Consider the following 27,513-nt stretch of genomic DNA (forward strand, 5'->3'; position numbering starts at 1 on the left):
AGCAAGGAGGAAGGAGCGAAGAAGGAGCGGAGAGAATCTTGGGGCGTGCTTTTTTAGTGTACATTCACACGCACACGCACACGCACACGCACACACACAGAGTTCTGTCCACGGGAGAGAAATTCCAGAACTGTTGAGACGAGGATTGTAAATGCAGGGATCCTCTTCTCGCCCAGCCGCGCACTGCCCCGGAAGGTAATCCTCGGCGGCTAGGTCACCGGCGGGGGTGCTACGGGTGCCGCGAGGGGGCGAGCGTGCACCCTCTCTCATCACCGCGAGGCGCGCCTGCGGCTCTCGCAATAGCCCCGCATCTTCTGAGACTGCTTCCTTGGATCCGTGCTTTCTCCTTTCCTCCCCCTTCCTAAAGGAGTACCCATCCCTTCGCCCCACGCCTGGGAGTAGGTAACTCTGCGCGGGCCAATCAAGTGCAGGGTCTCTTTGGCGGGGGAGGGAGGGAGCACACCTGGAGCATGCCGGCAGCGGAGCGCGTCTCCCCGGCTGCGAACCCAGCTCGCGTCCCGCGAGGCGCGGAAAGGAGGGCAGGTTCAGAGGCAAACCAGGAACTGGGGTGGAAGAGCTGGGCTACTCGGGGTACAGAAAGTAGGAAACATCAGAGTGAAATGTTAGCGTGAATGCAGTGGTGGAGGCATCTGCAAAGGGAGGCATGGCCCCGCTTCTCTGGTGGGGGAGGGTTGTGAGAGAGAGGGAACGAGCCCGTCTGTACGGTCCTGGGGAGTTGGACTTTGGAGGTGGTAGAGGAGGTAGATTTGGGAGACTAGAGGAAAGGAGAGGTGTCGCCTTGAGCGTCAAGTTCATTTATTCTAGCCTCGCAAAAGTAGCAGCTTGCAAAAACACAGCCAGATCGTGTCCGTACCCATGCCATGCTGGATTCACAAGACTGTAAGGATTGCTAATCGAATTTGTTATACCATTCTTTTTCCCTCTTCTTCGTCCGTCCCCTATCACCCTATCGTATGTTTTCCCTACTCCTTTCGTGAGGGCGTATCAGATGGCGGTCAGAAAGTAGAGTAACGAAAAAGTTTACTTTTATTTATTTCTTTAAATGAATGAAAAGAGAAATGACTAGGTGCTGAGAAACGCCTTTTAAACCTAGCCTTGCTTCTTACAGTTACGTGCCTTGGGCTTGTCCCAGGCACCTTTGCCTAAGGGCGCACATTTCGGATAGCTCCTTAAAATTGCATATTCTTACTGGCTCATCTTAAGTCGTTTTAAATTAGAAAGAGGTGAGAACCCCACCGATTACAAGTCTCTTTAGAAAGGTATTCATTCGTATAATTACAGGATTCTCTGCCCATTAGTCGTTAGAACCCTGCCCCCCCCCACCGGGAATATGCGTTGTTTCCTGTTTTGTTTTGCTCAAAAAGTGTTCCTAAGTGGTTTAATTGGGAGCAGAGCTTTTAAACATACATTTTCAAAGCGGAGGTAAATGGAGTGTGCCGTTGCAGAGTATGTTGGGGCAGGGGCGGCGGTAGTGGGTCGGTAGCACTTCTGAGATCCACGATTACGCAATCCTTTCTGTTTTGATGGGGAAAAGAAGCAATATTCCATAGATGCTGGGAGAATGGTGCCAGGCTGCCAGATCTAAGAGAGACTTGATACCGGATGGAGTGGTCACTCAAATATTTGTTTCTGATGTGACCTAGAAATAAACAAGTTGTAGCTGAAGGCAATGTTAGCACTGAAGGGGTTAATTTGGGTAAGGTATTTTCTGTTGAAGATAGGAATTAATAGATGTATAGGAGAAAGTAGAAACTGGGAACGTAGTCAGTCTGGGAGGAAGCCCAGAAAACTTGCGTGTAGAGGTTGAGGTGAGAATTGCAGTTATTTGTAAAGAAGCAGCTAAGTTTGTAAACTTAAATATAGACACTACAGGGAAGGGATTTGATGCAGATGTCTTTTATTCAGGCTATATACTTTAGAAGTGCTGACATTTTAGTATTACTCACAGCTGATTTTTAAGTACCTTGTTACACATTTAACCAGCATCGAATAAATTGACATTACAGACACTCCAGTATTTTGAGTGGGTACAGCTAAATTCGCTTTCTTTTTTTTTTTTTTTTTTTTTTGCGGTACGCGGGCCTCTCACTGTCGTGGCCTCTCCCGTTGCGGAGCACAGGCTCCGGACGCGCAGGCTCAGCGGCCATGGCTCACGGGCCTAGCCGCTCCGTGGCATGTGGGATCTTCCCGGACCGAGGCACGAACCCGTGTCCCCTGCATCGTCAGGCGCACTCTCAACCACTGCGCCACCAGGGAAGCCCCGCTTTCGTTATTTATTTGCCACCATGTGTACCTTTTCTTCATTTAGCCATCAACTGTTTATATTAATCAAGTTTCTTCAATGAAACCTTTACAGCAGTGGAAATAGTTGGTTTTTCTCATGAGGGCCGAAAAATATCTGTAGCCAAAGTGATAGGGGGGTAATTGAGCAATTCCAAATTAAATAATGAAAAAACATTTCCTTCTCTGAATCCATAATATAATTAATATTGTAGATTAGTGTTTCCAACTGCCTGTTGGTTTTCCCCACTTGGGATATCTTACCAACATCTCAAACTCAGTGTTTCCAAGTTTGAACACTGCACCACCCCTTTCTCCCAGTTTTCTTTAAGATCATCTCCTTCTTGGAATTAGCTTTGGAAACCCCTTCCCCAGAAACTGCTTTAGGAAAAGTAAAAAAGCCTCATCTGCAAGGAATTAAATCTGCTTGCTCCTGGTCCACCCTCGTCCAAACCTATGTTATCTCTTTCCTGGGCAATTACAAGATCTTCTTTACTGGTCTTATTACTCTGTGGCTGTAACCAATTAACTTCTCCAAGGGGTAATTACAATCAGTTCACTCTTGCTCAACCAGAACTAAAGGTAATGATTGTAAATCACTTGGTTAATGATCATAAATCACCAGGTATAATTTCAGTAACATGTCAGTCCCTCCCTGCCCATCCAACCCCTACACCTACAAGAAAAGAAAAGAAAAAGAAGGCTTTCAGTGGCTTTGCATCATTAACAAAGTTAACTTCAGGAGGTTATGTGAGGGTAATTGTCAGCAAAGAAAAGCTCACTTAAAGTTAATCCATTTGATGTGGATACCAAAATTTTACCATAGATGCTACAAAAGAAGACTGATCAAAATATTATCTTTAAAAAAACTAAAATTTTTGAAGCTTTATGATTTTAACCAAGATTATTAAATATAACAAAACTAATTGGTACTTTGTTCATTATAAATCAAGTGGCTTTTCTGTGTAGTTTTTCTGAAAGAATGTAGAATAGCATTTTAGACATGCCTATTAACGACAATCGTTATTTTTTGCAAAAATTGATGTCCCACTTAATTTCTTTCAAGTTGCCTCATTGATTTCTCTATTCCGTTATTAAACTGTTCCAGCTGCCTGACCTTCATTTGCCAATCAGAAGTTTTTGCTTACGATTTGAGCTCCTACATCTTTGGTTGAGTATAGATGGTGTTTACAATACTCAGCTATTAGCTGGGAGAGATTAACCAATGTGTGATTTCTTGCTCCGGTTTTTGCTTCACTTTGCAAGCTCAGCAAGCTGCAGGGACTCGGGTATGGTAATAAGTGAATGATGAGGAGCCTGGGCGCAAACTCTACAGCCTGACTTTTGCGATTCTCAGTTTAACTTCTTGAATCTTACTCCCACTTAACTTTAATCCAGCTGTTGTTCCTAATACTCAAATACACAAGTTTGTGAAAATGTGATCGTCTATCTTCCTCCCTTCAGTGGAGAATTGTAAGTGCTAAACCCAAGAGGAACGTGCCTAGCAGCAGGAGTTTGTGGCCTGCTGGTTAAGGTTGTTGAGTGCTTTGTTTGCCAGCGTATTTGGGGGAAAGGGGCGGGCATCCAGCCGAATCTGTGTAAGCCTTTGGAAATGTGTTTGTTAATTGTTAATATCATCCATTATATGTGGGGTTTGTTTGGGGTTTTTTTTTGGAGGGCGTAGGGAGGGAAAAGTTGAGAGCCCCAGGGCTTGCCAAACTCTCCTGTAATTTCTCAACCGTTCCCCCAGTTAGTATCTCTGCTTTTGTTCATGTATGTGGTTCCTTCTACTCAGAATGCTTGCCCTGCCTTCTTGGTCTCTAAATCATATCTTAGTATCAAACTGCCTTTTAATAGTAGCTTTTTAAAAGTCTTTTCTATTTTCCCTGCCTCCCAAGTGGATGTGATTTGTGCCTCATTTAAAACACCCTGATATTGCATTATCTTTCTAGCAGGCATTTGCCCTTCTGGTTATCTGCGTATAAGGTCCCCAGGGCAGGAATAGTGGTCACTTTGCACTTGCTGTATACTTGAACTTCTGAACTGCCCACGCTTACAAAGCTAGTTAGACACTGCTGCCCAACACTGTACAGGAATTCAAAGAATCCTGTGACATTTTCCTTCACTAGAGTTTTTTGTGCCCTGGAAAAATCACACATCTGACACATCATAGACCTTCTCTGCTCAAACCAAAGTAGGTTAAAACAGATTATGTGAGGGCTTCCCTGGTAGTGCAGTGGTTGAGAGTCTGCCTGCCGATGCAGGGGACACGGGTTCGTGCCCTGGTCCGGGAAGATCCCACATGCCGCGGAGCGGCTGGGCCCGTGAGCCATGGCCGCTGAGCCTGCGCGTCCAGAGCCTGTGCTCCGCAACGGGAGAGGCCACAACAGTGAGAGGCCCGTGTACCGCAAAAAAAAACAAACAAAAAAAAAACCCCAGAAAACAGATTATGTGAATTAGAACACTCAGCGTTATGTACGTGGGGCGTTATGTACATGGGGGTTTTTGTGGGTTTTTTTACGTATAACATACACCTATTAGCAAAATGTAGATGACCTTAAGTTCTAGCTAATGAAGTGGATAAAATTCAAATTAAACTTTACTTTTAAATCTCAAAATAGCATGGAGTTGGCTTAGGAAAGTTCTATCACAGTAGTGTTGGAGACAAGCATGCAGCTGGGCATGGAGAGCTCTCTGGTCTCTGAAGACCTGTGCTGGTGACCAGCCCCACACCGCACTATTTAGCTTCTGTTTCTGAAATGGTGCTAAGAATAATATTCTTTTTCTGTTTCAGTAACATTTTTGACATGCTTTCACAATCCTGAACATTTTGGGAATCACGTGGTAAAGAATAGACTTCTGAAATCACTCTTTAATCCCATTTTTGTTTTTAACACAGTCAATAGATTGCCAGAGAATACTGTTCCCCCTTGGGGCTGATTGCATTCAAAGTAATTACCCTCGAGAGGCCCAGCCCTGTTAGCCACTTTTTTCTTTCTTTTTTTGTAATTTATGTCTGGAGCTTGTTTTTTGTTTTTCTAGACATTTAAAAATACAGTCTGTTTGAAACAACTGCTTATAAATAGTTTAGCATTTGCCAACTGAGGGTCGATTTTTGATTACTGGGACTGTTTTGTACTTGAGTTTAGCTAACTTAGATGAAAAGGGGTGGATGAGGAACCATCCTTCAGAATAGGGCTTTTTCACCTTTTTAGCCCATCAACAATCCCTTTGAAAATCTGAGGGCAGCTGTAAAGAGAAACATTAGGGGACCCAGCAGATAACATAAATGCCTTAAAGTGTCATGTAAATCTGAAGCAACTAGATGCCCCTTTGCCCCTAAAGATACTCACATGGGGGTCGGAGGAGGACCTCTTGTTCTAAATTAGGTGTTACTGACATTTTGTCTCCTGGGAATCCAGATTATGAATCTTTTCATAGAGGAAAGTAGAGGTTATCCAGCTTCGCCTATCTGCTGTTCTGGTGGCACGTGTACTTTTAAGCACTGCAGTTCTCTGCTTTTAAGAAGTTTGTGTCAGGCAGGGAGATCAGCTCGGTGCTTTGTGTCTACCTAGAGAGGTGGGATAGGGAGAATGGGAGGGAGAGACAAGAGGGAGGAGATATGGGGATGTATGTATATGTATGGCTGATTCACTTCGTTGTAGAGCAGAGGCTAACACACCACTGTAGAGCAATTATACTCCAATAAAGATGTTTAAAAAAAAGAAGAAGTTTGGGTCAGAACGTCACTTTAAAGGAGGTAGAAATTTTGACTTAATCCAGGTGTTTTGTACGGTTCTAGACAGATTCTATATTGTGCACTAAATGGGGTTGCTTGGTTGCCTGAGAGTTACTTTCTCTTAAATGTCAGAATTAAAAGTGGAGGAAACTTTCCTTCTCTGACGTATATGTTGTTAATAGAAGGGCATGGAAATCTAGAAGATAAAAATCTAGATGGATAAAGTTCTTTTCTCTGGATGTACAACACTCAGGTGGAGACGGGTAGCCAGCCGTTGATGTAACTAACCTATGGTTCGTTTTCATCCGGGGCAGCACTCTACTGTGATTGCCTGTAATAATGTAAACTGTTTGTCTGATGTCAACCAATGCCAGTTAAAAGTTTACCTAATAAATTACCGTCTGGGGTACTTTCAAAGGAATAGCTGCCTGTTTCCTTATGCTGTATGCATATAATTCACATGCTGTCTCTAAATATCTAAACGTACATGTAGCTTACTACTTTATTACTTTCATGCCTCTGTTCAACCGTCACCAGATTAAACAGGCCTTTCCTGATCACTCTGTATAGATTAGCACCCTTCTCCCCCCTTCACTCTTCTTCAATGAGTGTGAAGATGTATAGGCATTTCTTTCTCTCATCCTCATTAAGTGGTTATTTTTATTTCTTTAGCATATAGTCATCTTTCCTTACCTAAGGCCTCAAATTTTGCTTCTTTGCCAGAGTAATTCCTAAGTTGAATCCCATACCCCAGTCCCTCCTTCCCCCAGTCACCTGGCAACCACTAATCTGCTTGCTGTGTTATGGATTTGTCTCTTCGGGATATTTCATATAAATGGAATCATACAATCTTTGGCCTTTTGTGGCTGGCTTCTTTCATTTAGCATGTTTCCAAGGTTCATCCATGTTGTAGCATGTATCAGTGCTTCATTCCTTTTTATGGCTGAATAATATTCTGTCGTATGGAATCACTACATTTTATTTATTCGTCAATTGATAGATATTTAGGTTGTTTCCACTTTGGAGCTATTATGAATACTACTACTGTGAACATATGTGTACAAGTTTTTGTGTGAGCCTATGTGTCATTTCTCTTGGTTATATACCTATGAGTGAAATTATTGGGTCACATGGGAACTCTGTGGTTAACCTTCTAAGGAACTATTTTCCAAAGCAGCTACACTGTTTTACATTCCTACCAGCAATGTATGAGGGTCCTAGTTTCTTCACATCCTCACCAACACTTGTTATTATCTCTTTTATTATAATCATCATAGCGGGAGTGAAGTGGTATCTCATTGTGGTGTTGATTTACATTTCCCTGATGGCTAATGATGTTGAGCATATTTTCATGTGCTTATTGGCCATTTGTATACACATCTTTGGAGAAATGTCTGTTCAGATCCTTTGCCTATTTTAAATTAGGCTATTTGTCTTTTAATTATTGTGTTGTAAGAGTTTTTTACATATTTCACATACAAGTCTTCTATCAGATTTGCAAACTTTTTTCCCATTCTGTGGGCTGTCTTTCTACCATCTTGATGGTATCCTTTGAAGCACAGAAGTTTTACACTTTGATGAAATGCAGTTTATCTGTTTTTTCTTTGGTTACTTGAGCTTTAGGTGTCGTATCTGAGAGACAATTGACTAACCCAAGATCATGAAGATTTAAAGTTAAGTTTTCTTCTCAGAGTTTTATAATTTTCGCTCTTACAATTAGGGCTTTGATCCATTTTGAGTTAATTTTTATAGATGGTATTAGGTAGAGGTTCATTTTTGTTCTTATCTATGTGTATATCTAGTCCCAGAACAATTTGTTAAAAAGACTGTTCTTTTCCTCCATTGAATTCTCTTGGCCCTCTTGTTGAAAATCAATTCACTGTACATCTATGGGTTTAATTCTGGACTCTCAATTCTATCCATCTATATGTAGCCTATGCTTGTGCCAGTACCCACACCATCTTGATTACTGTGGCTTTTACAGTAAGTTTTGAAATCAGAAAGTGTGAGTCTTTTAATTTTGTGCCAAGGTAATTTTGAAATTGAGTTTAACTTAATTAGATAAAGACCAGTAGACGAGGAAGTCTTCTTCAGAACAAGCCTAAGCAGGCCCCACACCGACCTGATCCTTAGAAACAGGTTGGCTCTCTAGACTTAGCCAACCAGTTGCACTCTTTTCCTTCATTCATTTATTCGTCAGTGATTTTAGGGAGTTTTTATAGTAACATAACTGTGAGCAATGTTGAAAGTTGGACACTGTAAAGAAAAGTCTAGTGTCTGGGAGATAGTTTTGGAAATCATTTCATCCCAAGTGGGAGACATTAAGATTTTTAACCAGAGCAGGGATAGTAGGGGTAGGACACTTTCAGGAAGTGTTAGAGGTAGAATTTCGAGGATTGTGATGGATGAGTTATGGTTGGTAAAGGAGTTTAGGGATCGGAGGCACTTGTATTTCCAGCTTGCGGATGATGTGTGGGACTAGATAGTGATGGCCTGAGTAGAGATACACAGTAGTGTCATCTGGTCTTTCAAGAAGTCCTGCAAGGTTGGAGCAGAGAACAGGATTATGAGAAGGTTTATTTAAGTTTTGTTTTGTTGGTTGTGTTTTAGGGAAACTTGCTGTTTAATTATCACTTTAGGTCCCAGAAGAAACAGAGCAGACACTTTTCCTTCTAAGATGGTTGGTAAGAGAGTTGTTGTTTGATGGTTTCTATTTTCCCTGGAGCTAAAGTTTGGAGGTGGGGTAGGTTAGGAACTATGGAACTTCAGGGTAGTGAAGGGTTGGAATAGCCACTGAGAAATGTAGATAAAATAACAAGGAAACAGAAAATGGGAATGAAAAAGACAAGACAGAGGATCGATTCAGGAAGTCCAACAGCTAAGTATTATTTCCTGAAAGAGAGAAGAGAGAAAACAGAGGGGAGGAAATTATCAGTGAAATAGTTGAGGAAGCACAGAATGAAGTTTCCAGATTGAAAGGACCCACTTGAATCGCCTAAAATAACACCAACATCACCGTGAACATATAAATAACTGCAGGTTTCCAGAGAAAGAACACTGGTCACTTGGAAAGGATCTAGAATCAGAGTGACTCCAAATTTCTTAGCAGCAGCCAGTTTGCTTTTTTTATATATATGTATATAAATTTATTTATTTTATTTATTATTTATTTTTGGCTGCATTGGGTCTTCGTTGCTGTGCGCGGGCTTTCTCTAGTTGCGGTGAGCAGGGGCCACTCTTCGCTGCGGTGCGCGAGCCTCTCGTTGCGGAGCACGGGCCCCAGGCACGCGGGCTTCAGCAGTTGTGGCTCGCGGGCTCTAGAGCGCAGGCTCAGTAGTTGTGGCGCACGGGCTTAGTTGCTCTGTGGCATGTGGGATCCTCCTGGACCAGGGCTCGAAGCCGTGTCCCATGCACTGGCAGGCGGATTCTTAACCACTGCAGCACCACCAGGGAAGCCCCAGTTTGCTTCTTAGAAGCAAGACACTGAACAGTGTCTCCAAACTGCTGACAGAAAATGATTTTCAGTTCATAACTGTATATGCAGCCAGATTATCAATCAACTTTGAGGGTAGAAAAAAGATTTTCAGACATTCAGGGTACAGAATTGAGGGAATAAGCCAGGAGAAAGTAGTAGCCCGTGGCCCCCGGGATGGGGCCTGCCCTTTCCTAACAGATCTTGCTTCTCGTTAACTCGTTATGTACAGCTGTTACGTTGACACGTGTTAAAACTTTGAATGGGCCACTGAACTGTTCAGTTTTAAATTATTAGAATAGTATATCCATTTCACACACACGCACACACACACACAGATAAATGGGAGCGAGAAGCAGCCAGCCAACAACTCAAAGTTTCGCTGAAAAGGGTTGATAAGGGACAGCAATTGAGGGGCGGGGGTTGGGAATGGTGTACAATCTTTGTACTGTTTCCCCTTGGAAAGCGTTTTAAACGTGGAGTCAGGAGATCTCAGGCTGTGTCTAAGGGCCAGGTCTGCACAGCAGGACGTGGGTCGGTCTCACTGGAACGCTTTCCGTTCTTTCCTGGCTGTTCCCGAGGCCTTGCGTCTCCTGTTCCACCTGGGGCAGCTCTCCCCAGTCTTCATGTGAGAAACTCAAGCTTTGATGACACAAGTTTTTCCGCCATTTAAGTACTTTGACCAGTGACCTATGGACAAATGTGTAATTCAAAAAATTAATGTAGCCTAAACACATCTCATTCTCTTACAGCCTGGGGACTATAAAGTGAAAATGGAGCAACAAGAACCAGCAGATTCTCAAAATACCAAGCAGTCTATTATTTCAGAGAAGGTATACATTGATTTTTACTTCCCTTCTCCTTCGCCATATTAAGCTGAGTTTAAAAGAAATGTATAGACTATTTGCTGTTTCAAATGATTGTTTTTCTTTCTTTTTTTTTTTTTTTTTTGCGGTATGCAGGCCTCTCACTGTTGTGGCCTCTCCCGTTGCGGAGCACAGGCTCCGGACGCGCAGGCCCAGCGGCCATGGCTCACGGGCCCAGCCGCTCCTCAGCATGTGGGATCTTCCCGGACCGGGGCAGGAACCCGTGTCCCCTGCATCGGCAGGCGGACTCTCAACCACTGCGCCACCAGGGAAGCCCCTCTTTTTCATTCTTTAAGACAGGTTTTAACACTGTTCCCGCTCCCTTTTTAGGCCTCGGGCATTTTGCTCTTGTGTGGGAGTAGTGGTGTATCATTCTTAATTATATGTATTAGTGAAATTGAGGCTGTTTTTAAAGTGAGTTTTGACTGTTGATTTTTTTAATTCTCAATTTTTATTTTTTTAACTATTTTTTATTGAAGTAGAGTTGATTTACAGTGTTGTGTTAATTTCTGCTGTACAGCAAAGTGACTGAGTAATACACATATATACATTCTCTTTTATGTTCTCTTCCAGTATGCTTTATCCCAGGACATTGAATATAGTTCCCTGTGCTATACAGTAGGACCTTATTGTTTCAATTTTTATTAAAAGTTTCTCTGGGTAGAAGAATAAATCATGTGAGTTTTAGGGCTTAGACATTTCATCCCTAGGTATCACATCTTGGTTAGCTATTTGTGGTCTCAATATGTGTGTTTAAGAAGAATAAAAACCTAAGTTGTTAGTTGTGGTCTAAATTCCAGAACTAATGTATGTCTTGTGTGTTATCCAGTTTACCTTTTAAAAAGGCTCTTCCTACAGGAACCATTGCAGTGGATAAACTTTAAATCCTTCATCTTTGGAACTCTGAGCTTGACACCTTTCTGGAATTCTTTTTTTTAAATTTAATTTATTTATTTATTTATTTATGGCTGTGTTGGGTCTTCGTTTCTGTGCGAGGGCTTTCTCTAGTTGCGGCAAGTGGGGGCCACTCTTCATCACGGTGCGCGGGCCTCTCACTATCGCAGCCTCTCTTGTTGCGGAGCACAGGCTCCAGACGCGCAGGCTCAGTAATTGTGGCTCACGGGCCTAGTTGCTCCGCGGCACGTGGGATCTTCCCAGACCAGGGCTCGAACCCGTGTCCCCTGCATTGGCAGGCAGATTCTCAACCACTGCGCCACTAGGGAAGCCCTGGAATTCTTTTTGATTTAAAAACCTTTCTGTGTTATCTGTGAACAGATCTGCTGATAATTATTAGGTTGCTGCTGGTGACAAGTGACAGAATAGTAAGAAAAAGGCTTCTTACTGCTTTATGTACACAGTGCACCTTTGCGCTCAGTCAGTATAGTCTGTAGGAAAGTTAGTCCTGGTAACCTAACCTTGGCATCCAGCCAAAACGATGCTGGGTGCCCCTCAGACTGGGTGGTAAACCCATGTGTCATTATGGGAAATGTAGTCATTGGCCATGGTATCCCTGTATTCAGCTTTGCTGTGTAGTCATTGACAGATGCCACTGAGTTTTCACATCCTAAACACACACACGTGACTGGCACCCAGATCAGAGGAGAGAAGGTTAGGAGCATCCCAAGAAACCCCTCCCTCCCTCCCTCCCTCATGCTCCCTTCTAGGTACCCCCGTCCTCCCCTCTCCCAAGAATTTGTCAACTCTCATTTCTTTTCACCTCTTCAGTCCTACCTCCAAAACTCCACAGAGCAGCAGGCCCACCATCAGATAAACAACTTTCAATTCTTTAGATACAAAGAAAACTTGGACACAGATTTTTGGAGGGAAGCATGATCATTGAGAGCCACAAAAAGTTTGAAAGGAAAAAGAACTAAATAAAAAACAGCTCAGCTTGAAAGTTTCCCAACTTACTATCTGATCTTTTAGTTAATTTCAGAAGGAGACTGGGTCAAGCTTGAAAAAACAATTTACAGAGATCCTACTGGTAAAACAAGGTAAAGTATTTTCTTCTTCTTTTTGTAAAATGCTGAGGATTTGGGTTCTCAGGGTCTCTATTTAGTGTTTGGCATAAACTTTGATATCTTCCTCACTGTAAACTCTGTCTTAAGTAAAGAATCTAGTTAAGCTGTTTTAACACCATTCTCCCAAGTAGATTAGGGTGAACCTAAAACTTTTGGGCCAAGCCTAATTTAAGCTGATAAAGCAGCAGAATAATTAACAGTACAGGTGACTTCCTTCTATTAAACCAGTTTTTATCTCTGAATTAGAATTTAAGAGAAAATGCTACTGGGTTTGAGGTAAAACTTACAGGCTTACACCTTGCTCATGGAAATGAAAATTGGGGTGGGGGGAAGTTTTGTAAAGCATTTCACACTGTGTACCAGTCGCCATAAAGACATATGTGGGTGAGGGCTGGGAGGGAGTTCCTGGGGCCTGGCGCCTGCGGTGTCTGAGACTATGCTAAGAAAACTATTTGGAATCAGATTTATGCATGAAAAATGTTCATCATAAATTTAAAAGGCAAATAAATTGAAATTAACCTCAACATCTTAAAAATAGAGAAATAATTGTTACAGTGTATTCATTTGGCAAAATCTAAGCAGCCATCTCCACAGCAGTCATGAAGACAACCCAGCAGTATCAGAAAAGTTAATAAGCTGATAACAAAAGAGGATATTGGATATATGGTTTTTAAACCCTGCCAAATAATGTGTAAGAAAAGGCTAGAAGGAAAACTGTAGCAAAATATTAATGGCAGCTATGTGACTAGCCTTTTTCTTCTATTTTCCAACTTTTCTGTTTAGTAATTTTGTATATTATAAATAACAGGAAAAAATGCGCTAAAGGTTTACTTATGAAATACAAAAAAGGAGTAAAACAATGAGAAAATAGGAAAATGTAACTAAATTTAGTATCCAGGTTATATGATATAAATTCATTAACATAAAAACTATTTGCCAAGTGATCAAATAAGGATAAAGTTTCTTCGCAAGGAAATAAATACATCTATCGTCAGTGTGAAGGTACATGGACTTGCCGGTGATTTAAACAACTTTTGACTATAGCTACTAAAGTAGCAAAAAACAGTAATAAGGTTCAATGTTGGAGAGCCATGAGGAACATTAAGATATTCATAGCACTGGTAAACCCAAAGTAAGAAAGCTAAGCACACTACGCCCCATCCACAGAGTGGGAGGGGGTACCTGTTGCGTGCAGTGAGCTGGGTGTGGTGAGGCCCAAGACTTGGGGAACACTACAGGTGCGCACATACTTACACTTGTGAAAACGTAGCCAGAGCTTAGAGCCCGACCTACCATGATACAGCTTGGTTCTCCTTCCTGTAGAGTTAAGTTTATAACACAGAATAGAGCCCTTAACACTAGTTAGTGTGAAGAGTACGTGTTGGTTGGGGCCCATGTGGCTGTGCACCTGCCCCTGTCCTCTCTTCCTTCCAGCACTTCTTCATCAGGGATGTGCCTCGGAATCACTTGGGGATTTGTTTCCAAATACTCAGGATTCGGTCTCACCTCCGGAGAGTCTGCTTCAGTAGTCGGGAGTGGCCTCAGGTCTCCCAGACTCCACACTGCGTGGCCTGTTTACAGCACGGTCTTCCGCATCCGTCCATACCCTCCAGAGAGCGCCTGTGTGAAACATTAACATTGCATACCCGAATGTCAAGCTTTGAAGAATGAATCTCAGTACTTTACAGTAGACTGTGACTTATAAATGTATAAACTATTGCATGTACAGAACAGTTAAATTGCAGCTAGAAAATCCTTGGTTCCATTGTCTCATTCATGGAAGAGGGTATGGAATTGATGTGGGGAGAGTAAAGATGTGCAGGCAACGTGCCCCTGTATCGACATTCAGGAGAGAGCTGAGCTCACCCTCTGTCGCCCTGCCTACCTCTTGGAGTTGGTTGACTAGAGGGAAGAAAGTAAAACAGGCTTTCCTTATAACAAAGACTAAAAATGGAGTCACTCAACCAGAATCAGAATTCTGAAGCTACAAGAGGCTTTTAAGACAACAATCAGATGGATGTCTCTCCTCTCTGAGTCCCTCTGAGATGACTGGAGCTCTCGGGGGGCGCTCTTGTTCTACTGTTTCTTGTAAATACGTACCTGTGTTGTGGCTCCATACTGCTTATTTAATTCATCGTAACCACTATAATGATGCTCCTCTTTTTGCTTCCTTTATTCCTAGTGTACTGGGGATGGGACCCTCAGTGCTTTTCCCAGCACTGTCTTCTTCAGTCTTTAGGACGCTAACCCTAGGAGGCAGCAGAGAGAACTGGGCCAGAAGGTGTTCTGTCACTTGCGAGTTATTGACTGATCAGAATGGCTTGTTGGTTGGCTTCTTGCTACTAACGGGAATGTGGGCAGCTGTGAGTCGTCCTGGTCGTCTGGTTGATTTTCATAGGTTCATGTTTGACATATTTGCCCTTTAGAATTTGGGTGCAATACTAAAAGATCTACAGTTTACAGAAAGGTTGTTTTGTTTTGTTTTTTTAACCAGATTAAATTCTGACACTTTTTAATAGAAATGTGGCAAGGTCCAAGCCTCAAGGACAACCAGATAAAAAGTACGAGGTTTCCTCCAAGGAGGACCTCTTACCCTCAGTCTTACTGTAGGGAGACAGATGTTGGATGTGGATGCCTTTCTTTCTTTCTCCGGAGCCACCCAGATGTCTTCCTTCTTTTATTTGTTTTTTTTGCGGTACGTGGGGCCTCCCACTGCTGTGGCCTCTCCCACCGCGGAGCGCAGGCTCCGGATGTGCAGGCTCAGCGGCCATGGCTCACGGGCCCAGCCGCTCTGTGGCATGTGGGATCCTCCCGGACCGGGGCACGAACCGGTGTCCCCTGCATCGGCAGGCGGACTCTCAACCACTGTGCCACCAGGGAAGCCCTCCTCTTCCTTCTTTTAAATCAAAATTGTTTGCTTCTTTACCCTCATCTCTAACCGCTGCTTTTTTCTGTTGAAGGGCTAAGAGTGAGGAGGAAATTCCCTCGTCCGCCCTTCCCCCTTTAAACAACATGGTTGTTCCAGTAACTGGAATGTCAGTACCGGGTTCCCTGAAACAAATAGCTAGTCAGGAATAAAGCTGTGAGGGGGGACCAGGAGCCGCTCACCCCACTTGTTCTTCTAGGGACCATTTTCCCTTTAGATAGGATCTCACGCATGCAGAGCAGGGTACTTACCTAAATTTATTAATTCCTCAATTAATAAACAGGAAGGTCCTACTTTCTTATATTGTGTAGTTGAGGTGACAGCTTTTAAAATCTAAACTATAAATAACCATCTCAGTGGTTTACATTATGCAGGATATCCTTTGGGATTTGCACAGGGGCTGGATTCGCACTGACTGCTTAATCGCCTTTAAAGCTGTGATCGCCAGCTGTGCTGCTCGCGCAAATTTATGATCCAAACTGAAGTGTTTTGAGTAAATGATTTGAAAGCTGACTTGAAAGGCAGTTCAAGTGATGAGCAGGCCCTCCGTTTAGATGTAGAGTTAGATGTAGGAGGCAGTGGTTTTCTCTGATAATTTTTAGAAGCTGTGGGAAGGCACAGGTGGCTCTTTTTTTGATACAGATCTTTATTGCGTGGTGTTCCTGGCTGCTATCTTTAGCACATTTGCATGCTTTGCATCTGTAAGGTGCTGGTTATACACCCAAAACCTAAGAAGTCTCCTCTTCAGCACTAATGCTTTTGTTTTTTCTTGTCTGCCTGAACAGAACTTGGGAAACTGTGAAGCGGACAACGAGGAAAGGCCAGTCGGCTGATGGTATGAGTGCAAACCTGTTAGAACTCTCCCGAAAGGAAGTCCCACACAGGACTAGGAGACTGGGGGTAGGAGGGTTTTTACTGTAACCAAGACCTCAGAGCAGGGTTATCTTCAAGTATGATCTTTTATCTTTAACTCTGGTGTTCTATTTTGCAACACTATGTAACTAAGTCGAGCTTTCTTTATAAATAACTTCCGGTTCCTGTTACCTAAGCTCAGAACAGTGTTTTTGAGGGGAAGATGTCATCATACTTAAGACAAAACTTAAGTCAGTGTAATTTGAAGCCACATACTGTATCTAGATGTGTTATGACTTCTAGAAATCTTTTGCGTTCTGGTCAGAGGATCTGGGTGAGAGCCTTTCGTTTGGAAAACTTACGTGGCGTGACTTGGCGCTTTCCGACCGCTTGCTTTTATAAGTTGATGAGGAAACAAACGACTTAGGAAAAGACTGTTCATTCAGTTCACTTTCCCTTCCAGGCCTGAATGCTTTGACTGCAAAGATCCCAGAAACAGTCCTGAAAACCACCTCTGGTCTAGGGGAAGTTGGGCAATAGGTCTTTCTCGTTTTTCCCTTTTATTTTTCCATTTTGTTCTGTTTTTCCTGGAAGTAGAGCAGCTGCCGCAGCTGCCGTGTTTTCCTACCGGGAAAGCGAGAGGAGCCGATGGTCCTCCTGGGCAGTTGTGTTTTCCAGAATCCAGTGGTTTTGGGGTTTGGTTTGGTTTGAAGGCCAAGTAAACTTGGGAGAAAGGGTCTTTTATCCTAAAACAATGAAGTTCAGTCTAGTTAGCATATACGACAAACGTTGGAACTTATTTGATTTATTGCTTAAAGGAAATCCAAGAGCACAGATATCAGTGTAACTTCGGCAGCGGGCTGGCTGCAGCAGGGCGAGAAATGATGTCTGTAGAGGTTCGTGGAGACCAAAATTTGTCCTGGACCCTGGGCTAAATGTTTACTTCTAGTTTCAATTTTATTTTAAAGAAATTGTGGCAATAAAAACAAGCTTTTTATAAAAAGAAAAATTAAATAATATGGAAGTGTGATTATTTTTTCCTTGTTTTTAATGAGAATAACTTCCAAAGTTAACTGCCAGTATTGTAGCTTAAATTAACTTCCTATTGCTAATGGCAAATACAAGACAGATTTCAGCTGCAGCACTTCTTAAAATGTGGGCTTTTATCAATAGTTAGATTGCTGTAAACAAATTCCTGGCGTTCCTGACCTTACATTGGGGTTTCCTGGTTTTATTTCCTGCTGGCAGGTGTGGCGGTCATCCCCGTGCTGCAAAGAACCCTTCACTATGAATGCATCATTCTGGTGAAGCAGTTCCGACCCCCGATGGGGGGCTACTGCCTAGAATTCCCCGCCGGTGAGTAACTGAACACTGGGGAGTAGAATGGCCCCTCAGGGACTGTTGGACTGAGCCAGGGCAGAGCCTGAGAACGGCAGAGCTTAGAGACTGAAAACCTTTTCATCTGTCCATGTAGTTTTAAGTAAAACAAAACCACTTCTGCAGTGAGGCACCTCCAGCCCACACTCCAGTGATCCTCTAACCTGTAGCGGTATCACAGCTCACCTTTCAAGGCCACCTGCCCTCCTCTTTGCAGCGTTCTTTCTAGCCTCTTTTGAGTCATTGGTTTTTCCTCATTTGTCAAGGTATTTCGTTTTCCATCACTAATGATCTGCCTCTGGCAAATTTACAGTAATAACTAGGCCCAGCTCTTAACTCTAGAAACTGTGAACGGGAAAGAACCATGATCCTCCTGTGTGTGTACAGGCCAAGGAAATCACCTTAATTTCAACTAGAATATTTTTTCAGTTGTACAGGAAGTATCTAGAATGCAGTGCATCCTTACAGGACTTAATTGGCTTGTTCCCATCTGAAGAGGTTAGATCTCAGTTATCATTAGTGCTTTAAGTTCTGTATTTTCAAAGTCCATCCCATAGTAACACATAAGTAACAGCTTTATTTTCTTTCTCACTTCCTTGCCATTTCACTGAAGAAATTAATAACTTTAAAAGTAATTGAGGGCTTCCCTGGTGGTCCAGTGGTTAAGACTCTGAGCTTCCACTGCAGGGGGCGCAGGTTCAATCCCTGGTCGGGAAACTAAGATCCCACGTGCCACGTGGTGTGGCCCAAAAAACAAAAAAGTAATTGGATAGCCGATGTTTCACTTTTTCTTTGCATCCTGTAAATTCCTTTCAGGAGAAAGGATCTGCGATGCTGCTGGCCTCCTCCCACTCGGCCCTGTTTACTCCCTCCTCACAGTGAACTAGTGTTAGCCACAGTCCCCTCCCCCTACTTCCCTCCTTTCCCATCTTCTCCCTCCCAGGTGACATTTATCCTAGCATTGCATTACAGGGCCCTCCATATGGCCCTGAGGGAGGAAGGCAAGATGGGAAACACTGTCCCCAACTCACACGTGAGGAAACAACAAAAAGCACAGGCTTCCTGTGCTGTAGTCACATGAATAGTCTAAAACCGGGGCCAGTTGGCCACCACCAAGCCACTTACCCACCCAGGAGATCCATGCTGTACAACAACCTTGATGCTGAGATGCTCACAAAAACATCTAGGTCTAAACACGAGGAACAGAACCTACTAAATCTGCCCAGGGGTGTTCTTTTGCCTTTAATTTTTCTATAAAAGATCAAAACCTGAAACAGTTTTATCTGCACGCCCACTTTTCCCAAACCTCTTGCTTGATTATTCACACGTAGCTCGGCAGCTTGTGTGTTAGAAGAAGGGGGCTCCCTGTCCCACCTCTCACGTGACTGGGACTTGCAGGTCTCATCGATGACAACGAAAGCCCAGAAGCAGCTGCTCTTCGGGAGCTCGAGGAAGAAACTGGCTACAAGGGCGACGTTGCTGAATGTTCCCCAGGTTCGTGCTGCTCCCCATGTGTGTGCTTGGGGACAAACTCTTGAAAATTAGCCAAGCAGTTGATTGTTCTGGATGTGAAAGGGCTGATTCTTCGGGTGTTCTTTATGGTCAGGGATTTATTTATTAGCTAATTCACTGAAGAGAAATCCTCGATGAGGGTTGGTCACCTGAGTGAACCTCCCGGTCCCATGAGAGCACGGCTGAGCATAAAGGGCTGAAGTTGGAGAAGAATTATGAGATCAGGGTGCCTTTCAGGGTTCCCACATTCTAAGCTTTATTACTCACTCATCTCATCCGTATGCCACGCTCCTCACTAGAAGACTTTCTTGATGTGGTGAAAGGATATTACCGCATCTAACCCCTCAGATTTACCAAACTTTCCTCAGGAACTCTGGGGAAAATATGAGTACTAACTACACATGTGCTCTGCAGGCCAACAGCGTATATACTAAGGGAATAGGAGAAACCAGTTCCCCTGCATAACTTCTACATAGACTATGAGTTACAAGCCCACTCTTCCTCCAAAGACATTTAAGTGATGAAACGAATGACACCTGACTAGTGTCTGGAAAGGTGATCTGCTGCTTCTCTCCCCAGCTGTCTGTATGGATCCAGGTTTGTCAAACTGTACCACACATATCGTAACCGTAACTATCAATGGAGACGATGCTGAAAACGTAAGGCCTAAGCCAAAGCCAGGTAAGCGTGTGTTGGCTACGTTTACAGTGGTTGCGTTGCATTAAATTTCTTGTAACTTGCTACTAGTTTGATTTTTGTTAATAGAATAATGGTCTTTCAGAGATGCTTCATTGGTACTCTTGGCTATTTTCCTAATCTTATGTATTTCAGCATTTTTCTCTTAGCACTTCTTTGATTTTTATGCTTTATATAAAATGTGCAATTACAAATTTCCACACTTTCTATATGGAGTTTATTCCCGCTTAGTAATAAGGACTACAGGCCTTAAATCGTAAACAGTGAAAATCTTCAAAATCACTGATTTCTGTCTCCATCAATATTGTAAGAATGGCAGAAGTGCTACAGCACAGCACCATATTAACTGTTTTTGTTGAGTTCCATATTTAGTGAAGCTTTGGGGAAATTCTTCGCTCCACATTTCTTAGCAAGTTTGGATTCAGAGGCTCTAATGCCTCTGTCGGTTCCATGTGCTCTCGCAGCCCCACTAAACGGTGGTGGTGACACAGACACCACCGTAAATCATGTTAGAGTGGAGGTCTTCCATTTCCCGTCCCTTTTAGTTGTTCCTGAATGTTCCAGTTTCCCACTGCAGCTAATTTTAAATGCCCAGTTTTCAAACTAGCGAATATAACATGCTGAGGAAGAGTTTGGCAGTTCCTCAGAGAGTTAAACATGGAATTAGCAGGTGACCCAGCAATTCCACTCCTAGGTAAATACCCAGAAGAACTGAAAGCAGAGCCTCAAACAGATACTTGAATGCCAGTGTTCATTCAGCATCATTCACAATACCCAAAACGTGGAACAACCCAAGTGTCCATTAACAGATGGATAAACAAAATGTGGCCTATTCTTACAATGGAATATTATTCAGCCATAAAGCAACGAGGCATGCTGATACACGAAGCTTGAAAACATCTTGCTCAGTGAAATTAAGCCAGACACAGGAGGGCAAATATTGTGATTCTACAAATGTGAGATACCTAAAATCGCTACATTCATAGAGACAGAAGGTGGAATAGAGGTCACCGAGGATAGGGAACTCTTGTTCAGCGGGCACCACCTTTCTGTTTTGGATGATGAAAAAGTTCCGGAGATGCGTAGTGCTGATGACTGCACAACAATGTGACTGTATTTAATGCCACTGAATTTGTACCTTCAGAAATGGTTGAATTGGTAAATTTTATGTTATGTGTATTTTAACAAAGTTTAAAAATACATATATGCATATCACAGAATATGCTTTAAACTTGGCCATTAAAACATATGATTTGGAGAACAATAACTTTGTACTGTTGGAATTTTTTTACCACGTGTATAAATTAAATTCGTAGAGACCCAGGTTTCTGTTAAACTCTTATAGCCTTTCTGATAACGTCTTGCACAAAAGCCTTGCAGCGTTTGACCATTCCGGGCCTTGCTGAGATGTCCCCCTTCTGTTTGTTTTCAGGAGATGGAGGTACGTGTCCCACTCGGGGACTGGCCTTGAGTGCCGTGTGGTGCAGCGGGAGCGGCCATGGCATTGTGAGTTGCTCAGGTGGGCTCGTCTGGTGTCCGGCTTTATTTTCACTTGCACTTTGTTTGTTTAGAATTTGTGGAAGTGATTTCCTTACCAAAGAATGACCTGCTGAAGAGACTTGATGGTAAGCATTCTTGATTACCCCACTTTCTCTGTTTTCCCCATCCCCACCAACGGGGTGCTAAATATAATTCTATTTCTTCCTCATTAAACTCAAATACCTAGAAACTGCTATAAGACTGCAGTTGACCTACATAATAAGTTTCCTTTCCAGGTGGCATAGAGTTTGAAAATAAGAGCAAAACATTCCATGTCAAGTGAAAGCTTTCATTAGGGGCTTTTTTAATCCTACAGGACAGTCAAGATATAGGCCTGCTGATTAGCTAAAACTATTCTATACCTTAAGTCTTTAACCCCTGCCATGCAAAGGTATAGTAAATAATCTCTTAACTGATCCTCAAATATGCCAGTATGTTGGATGGTTCTTTGTGTGGGGTCTAAGTTAAAGGAGATTTTAACAAATATTTAGGCACCTAATATATACGCAGTGTGATAAGCTGACATAATGAACTAGCTAGCAGCGTGCCCCTTAATAAACTACTTGTCATGTAGCTACATGTGGTGCCCGGTCAGCCCGTCTCACAGGACTTTGTAAAAATTAGTAAGGATGTCCTCCGGTAACCCTACACGAGGAGATACTGCAAAAGACGTGGCAGGGCCTTCGGGGGCTCCTCTGCCAGCTGGGTTCGTCTCCAGTCACTCACAACAAAGAAGCGGGTGATCTCCTAATTTGAATACTATTCAGTTTTTATTTCAAAAATTAACTTGAAGCATTGTTTGGCCCGAAGCCTTGGGAGCAGTCTCTTCCTTCCTCCCGTGAGTACCAGTGGCGTACAGTTTTATTTCCGACGTCTGTGTTTGAAAAGTCAAGGGGATCTTTCAAAAACTGCTGGGATTTCAGGTTCCCAGACAGCCTCCATCCCTACGTTACCTTTTTATAGACCAGACCTAAGGTAGAAACCACCTTAGGATCCCAGAGTCAGAGTTAGAAGTGCTCGTCGTGAGGCGATGCAGTGATTTGAGGTGTTTACTCGGGGAGAGCCATGGCCACCGTCACAGCACAACTCTGAGGCCGACAGGCCTGGCTGGATTGAGGCTCAGCCAACCGGGTGTTAGTTACAGCTCAGAACAGGTTCCTGGCTCTTCTCATGAAACGGGAACAGCAGGACAGCCCCTACCTCTGAGGAGGCAGGAGTAAAATTAAATGGGATAATGGTGACACACAAATGCTTGAAGGTTAGGTGCTATTGTTTTTGTGTTTTGTATTAGAAAAATGTCCTTTTAAAAAAAATTCCTTCCTTCTCCTTTCCATTAACTTCCCTTCCAGCCTTAAAAGAGGGGGGGAAATAGGGAGGTAGAAGGATCTATATATATAGGAAGAGGGAGGGGCAAAGAACCAGTGTTCCTGGCTTGACTAGCATCACAATATAGTAATCAAATTATCTATCCCACACGTACCATTTGAGAAGGGAGTAGGAAGGCATGTGGAGTTCAGTTTGCTACTAAGAATAGCTTTTAGCACTCGCCCAGCACCTGCTGGCACAGATGAGCAGGACAGAACCCTGTCTTTGAGGGTCAAACTGACTCTGAGCTTGTTCCTAAACAAGTGGCTGGGAAACAAGGGGCAGATTGGAAATCTGGGGGCCTCCACCTGAGTAAAACAGAAGTTCTCATGAAAGGCCCTTGTCAGATTCAGAGACCTCGTCCAGTCCCTCCGAGCACACAGCTTAACTTGCACATGGAACGTGTGTGTCCCTGACAGTGGAGAGGATGCATGAATCATCATCACTGTGTAGTTCAGCACAACAAAGCCCTGTAGTGAGCGATCTATGAAGTAACAGTTGGATCTATAAACTTAAAGCTTTGCTGTTTAAAACACAGAATCATCACCTGGTATATGTGCTCTTCTGTCTTTAACTTTTTCTTGTTCTTATCTCATGCTGGAAACGTAGTCCTGCTTTTACATCCTTTATTCTTCTGTTAGAGTAAGATCCCTTAAGGCAGGAAATGTCTTGTTCGTCACTATACCACCAGCATCCAGCACAGGAACTGGCACATAGTAGCCGCTCAGTAAACACTGATTGGCTGATAAGGGGTATTATTATCCGTTATCAACTTCATTATCTGACTTGTATTCTTCGCCTCCTCTAGCTCTGGTAGCTGATGAACATCTGACAGTGGATGCCAGAGTCTATTCCTACGCTCTGGCGCTGAAACATGCAAACACGAAGCCGTATGAAGTGCCCTTCCTGAAGTTTTAAGGCCAAAGGACAGTCGCCTTGTTTCTGTAACCAGGACACAGGCCTCCTTCATTAAGACTTTGTATTCAGCTTAGTTTCAATGGAGATTTGAAATTAGTTTTTTCATAAAATAAAAGCACAGAATGCATGTGGTGGTATGGAATTGTAATTACAGGTAGATTATAGCCTTCATTTGAATGCTAGGCTCCACAGCTAATATTAAAGAACAACAACATAAATGCAGGTAATGTTTAATCCAGCTTTCAAGAAAGAAAGCTCAGCTGTTAACTTTTCTACTCTAATCCAGGAGATACGGTATTTTCATAGGAAAATAGCCCTGAATTCCAATTAGGTCAACTCTTCCCAACCCCACTAAAAAATACGTAGTGAGGTAGGCAAACAACCGTTTACGGCATTAGAGTTTTTTTAAAAGACAGACCTATATAGGGACTTTCTTGGCCTCTCCTAGTTATCTGCTGTATGGAATTAATCTGCATAGCAGAGGATATAAAAGAGAATAACATTCGTAATAAGCAAATGTTTCCAGTTAGCTAGTGTCCTTATAGCCATCTAACTACTGGAGGGTGACCAGCTCTTATGTAATGAAAAACGGTCGATTCATTCATGTACCAAGGTTCAGAGGCTAATGAAAATACAGGGCCCTTCCCTCAAGCACGTGTATATACTTCAGAATCTCATTTCCTATCCTTACCTCAAAAAGTACTTGAAGTTTCTAAAAACCAAACCCATAGTAATAAGATTTACATGGTTTGGGGCACTGTCTTGGTGTTAAACCATGAGTGTAGCCAGCACAGTTAGCAAGTACCAGAAACCCAATACAAGCTTCTTTAAAGGAAAATATGGATTGTTTCTGGCTCATGCCATGCCCAAACTTCCCCTGCCCCCAATCCTCAAGGTCCACCGGTGTCATTGGCCGTTTTCTTACCTCTTGAGCTTGGCCGTGGTGTGGACTTCTGTAGCCTCAGAGGCTCCAGGATTACTGCCTCTTTGGTGTAGAAGTCTCTGGATGGTTCTCACTGGCTACCCCTAAGTCATGTTTCCAGACCTGGACCAGGGGTTAGCCAGGCCCCTCAGAACCAGATAAGATCAGGGGAGTAATGCCAAAAAGGCTGCAGTACAGTTTGCTTGTCTGCAGGTTCACTGTCTTACCTAGAGATATTTTTATGAGCAAAAATAGATCTTTATATTGTACTTCCTAAAAAGAATGGAAAGAATCATGCAACTACAGAACTGTACAGATGAAGTCTACTCTCCCTGTGAATACTATGAAAACTTAGCCCCAACTAGTTGCTCTAATAGTAACCTTCCCCCGTGCCTCTTAAATCCTTATTTTTAATCATGGGCATCATGATTCTCCAGGGACTGTAATCCTCTTCCCTGAGCACTCAAGGCCCTCGTTACTGCTCTTCATCAAAATCAAGAGACGCCAAGGCATACAGAGAATGCACAGGCTCAAGCACACAGACTAGTCTCCAGACAGCCTCCAACTCTTGCAAAATCACTCCCCATGCCAACTGATAAAGCTACGCAAATGCTGATGGAGGACAGAGATTCGTAACCCCTGCCTGTCCTTTCTGCCTTCTTTTCCTAAGAGTGCAGTTCAGAAGTGCCACCTAAATCCTAGAACATCCCCTAATGCAGTTTATGTTCTCTGTAAATATCAAAGGCTATGCTTTGGAAATTCGGTCAGTTTGAGAACTGGCAGTCTGGATGTTTTCACTGGCTGGCCCTATCAGTATTTAAATGTTGAAGGTTTATTAGTATTTTTTTGAAGGTTTATTATTAAAAGCTATATTTCCACCTTCTTTGGGGAAAAATAGCTGTAACACTGGGTTGTATTTCCACGGTAACAGTGGTCTGAGGCCCTCAGGAGATGCTCTCCAGTGGACATGGCTACTCTCCTGCCTGCCTGTATTTTCTCTGCCTTCCTCCTGAAATTAGTTGGCTTTGTGATCCTAAACTAAATAAGATACACTTCCTGCATTAAGAAAGTAAACAATGATTGATAGAACGAGAAGGACTTCTTTGAAAAGTTAAGTTTGATCTTTTGGGGCAATAAAGCACATACTTTGAAAAATGAATTAGGGAATTCCCTGGCGGTCCAGTGGTTAGGACTCTCTGCTTTCACTACGAAGGATTCCTGGTCGGGGAGCTAAGATCACGTAAGCCACGCAGCACAGCGCGCCCCCCCCCCCACCCGCCCCAAAAAGAATTATTTATAAAGAACTGTGCTATTTCAAAAGGAGGCTGGGATATTGTGACCGTTTTTTTTTCTGGTTTCCAAATGTTAGTCACAAAACTGAGTACCCTTTTGTTGGCCACTGTCCCTCAATATTTTTAGGATTAAACTAATACATTTGCAGTAGGTATCTCAGGATGAATTTTGTATGAATATAATGAACCTATATAACCTTAGAAATCATTTAATACCAGATCTTATTTTTCCAACACAACCAAAAGTTTTATTAAATAAAATTTTATTGTCTACTGTTTACACTCATGTTGCTGCTATAAAGTACGACAACATACACAGATTCCCAGCATGAATTACTCACTGTTCACCCCCACTGAACTACAGTCATTGCTTGAGAATTAGATCTTTGCTTTAGGGATTAAAAAGGAAAAACTGGGGCATAGGATCTTGAAGAGTGCTCTCAAGTGGCGTGTGGGAATCCCAAGGCGTCGCCAGTACAGTAAAACAGTACCGACTGTGCTGTCCCTGGGAGGAAAGGGGGATGGAAACCAGGCAGAGTGATTACAAGCAGCTGTTTCTGGTGACAGATGTGACTGCCCATCTGGGCTAAGTGGCTGCTTTGAGGAGGAACAAATAAAATGGGGGAGGGTGGGAACGTGGATACTATGAGTTAAAGTATAAAAAGTAATTATATCTAAAATATAGATTAGATATAAATGATCCAGAACTCATTAAATAAGCTCAAAAATACTGGAAAGTGGCAATCTGAACTACATTTATTTTTAAACAAGTGGGGGGAATACTGAGTGTCTTGAATGTTGTGTGCAAAACTGATCCACGTCACCATCTCACCGTCACAACCGAACATGGCAAGGCGGGTACATTGGTTTCCAGCATCACAGGCAACACTGCATGTAGGTTTTTTAATGAATAATGTAAACTTTAGTGTTAAGGCAGCCGGTACTAATGCTGCACACAGGCTTAGCTCCGTGCCCATTTCAGGAATGAGACGGTCAACACTTGAAAACAAACTGTGAGAGAAGAAAAGGGGTGCCAGCATTATCTGACAAAAACAATGAGTCAAAATATTTTCCCTTTCACACACACAAAAGGAAATACTGGAACATTTAGAAAAACAAAGCACCCATCCCGCCAACTTCAGCCTGTTCCTTAACAAATATTTCAAAATACTGATAAATAATGGTGACTGCAAGCAGAATTCCAGTGCCCGAGCCAATGGCCCCGAGGAAGTCAGCCAACACTGACAGGGCGCCGATGCACAAGCCCCCAAACGCAGCCGCCGTGGGGATGTACCTGGAAGACAAAACCCCGAGTCAGGCAGGGGAGGCCCACGGGGAGGGGCAGCAGGAAGCAGCAGTAACAGGCGGCAGAAAACTGAACTAAGGCGCCAGGGGACCGTCCACAGTGCTGACGGGTCGTCCAGGGCTGTGCACAGGTATGTGTTGATGAAGATGATGAAAGGAATGATCTGAGTCCCTGATTTCAAGAAACCAGTTAATAGCCAAGAAAGGCAATACATGATTTTTACAGCAGAAGAGAATCCTCAACTGTGATTTAAGTACTGGAATGTTTAATATTGTTTGTAAGTGGGTAACCTTTAGCTCCCTCTTGTAGATGAAGAGTAAATATCAAAATGCTTTCTAGGGCTTCCCTGGTGGCGCAGTGGTTGGGAGTCCGCCTGCCGATGCAGGGGACATGGGTTCGTGCCCCGGTC

The 27,513-nt window shown here is 43.0% G+C and overlaps 2 protein-coding genes across 18 annotated transcripts in view; one reads left to right on the forward strand and one right to left on the reverse strand.

The window, feature by feature from the left end:
- Positions 1–23,711, forward strand: NUDT5 (nudix hydrolase 5). Of its 8 annotated transcripts, XM_082619102.1 has the most exons (11): positions 245–402; positions 10,265–10,345; positions 12,305–12,372; positions 14,582–14,680; positions 16,111–16,160; positions 17,426–17,533; positions 18,953–19,048; positions 19,646–19,747; positions 21,195–21,268; positions 21,334–21,387; positions 23,475–23,711. In XM_082619102.1, exons 2-10 carry the CDS (start codon positions 10,286–10,288, stop codon positions 21,346–21,348), a joined length of 672 nt encoding a protein of 223 aa, XP_082475228.1. In that variant the 5' UTR covers positions 245–402; positions 10,265–10,285; the 3' UTR covers positions 21,349–21,387; positions 23,475–23,711. The 8 variants fall into 8 exon arrangements, with proteins under 8 accessions (XP_082475225.1, XP_082475228.1, XP_082475226.1 ...); XM_082619099.1 differs by lacking the exons at positions 245–402; positions 21,334–21,387 and adding an exon at positions 1–195 and having other exon boundaries at positions 21,195–21,281; XM_082619100.1 differs by having other exon boundaries at positions 21,195–21,387.
- Positions 23,712–23,801: 90 nt separating this feature from the next.
- The window catches only part of SEC61A2 (SEC61 translocon subunit alpha 2), a 30,460-nt gene continuing 26,748 nt past the window's right edge, over positions 23,802–27,513 (reverse strand). For all 10 annotated transcript variants that reach the window (XM_082619092.1, XM_082619089.1, XM_082619087.1 and 7 more), the window contains one exon: positions 23,802–27,092. In XM_082619092.1, the coding sequence (XP_082475218.1) occupies positions 26,906–27,092 (187 nt within the window). In that variant the 3' untranslated portion in view covers positions 23,802–26,905. The remainder of the gene's footprint in view (positions 27,093–27,513) is intronic.

This window comes from Mesoplodon mirus, assembly GCF_964341445.2.
Source record: "Mesoplodon mirus genome assembly, chromosome: 4".
NCBI lineage: Eukaryota > Metazoa > Chordata > Mammalia > Artiodactyla > Ziphiidae > Mesoplodon > Mesoplodon mirus.

Bases quoted from the DNA above. Each gene is read 5' to 3' on its own strand.
- NUDT5 (XM_082619099.1), top strand. From the start codon at position 10,286: ATGGAGCAACAAGAACCAGCAGATTCTCAAAATACCAAGCAGTCTATT. The intron at 10,346-12,304 runs GTATACATTGAT...CTGATCTTTTAG, and splicing joins AGTCTATTATTTCAGAGAAG to TTAATTTCAGAAGGAGACTG. The intron at 17,534-18,952 runs GTGAGTAACTGA...TGGGACTTGCAG, and splicing joins CTGCCTAGAATTCCCCGCCG to GTCTCATCGATGACAACGAA.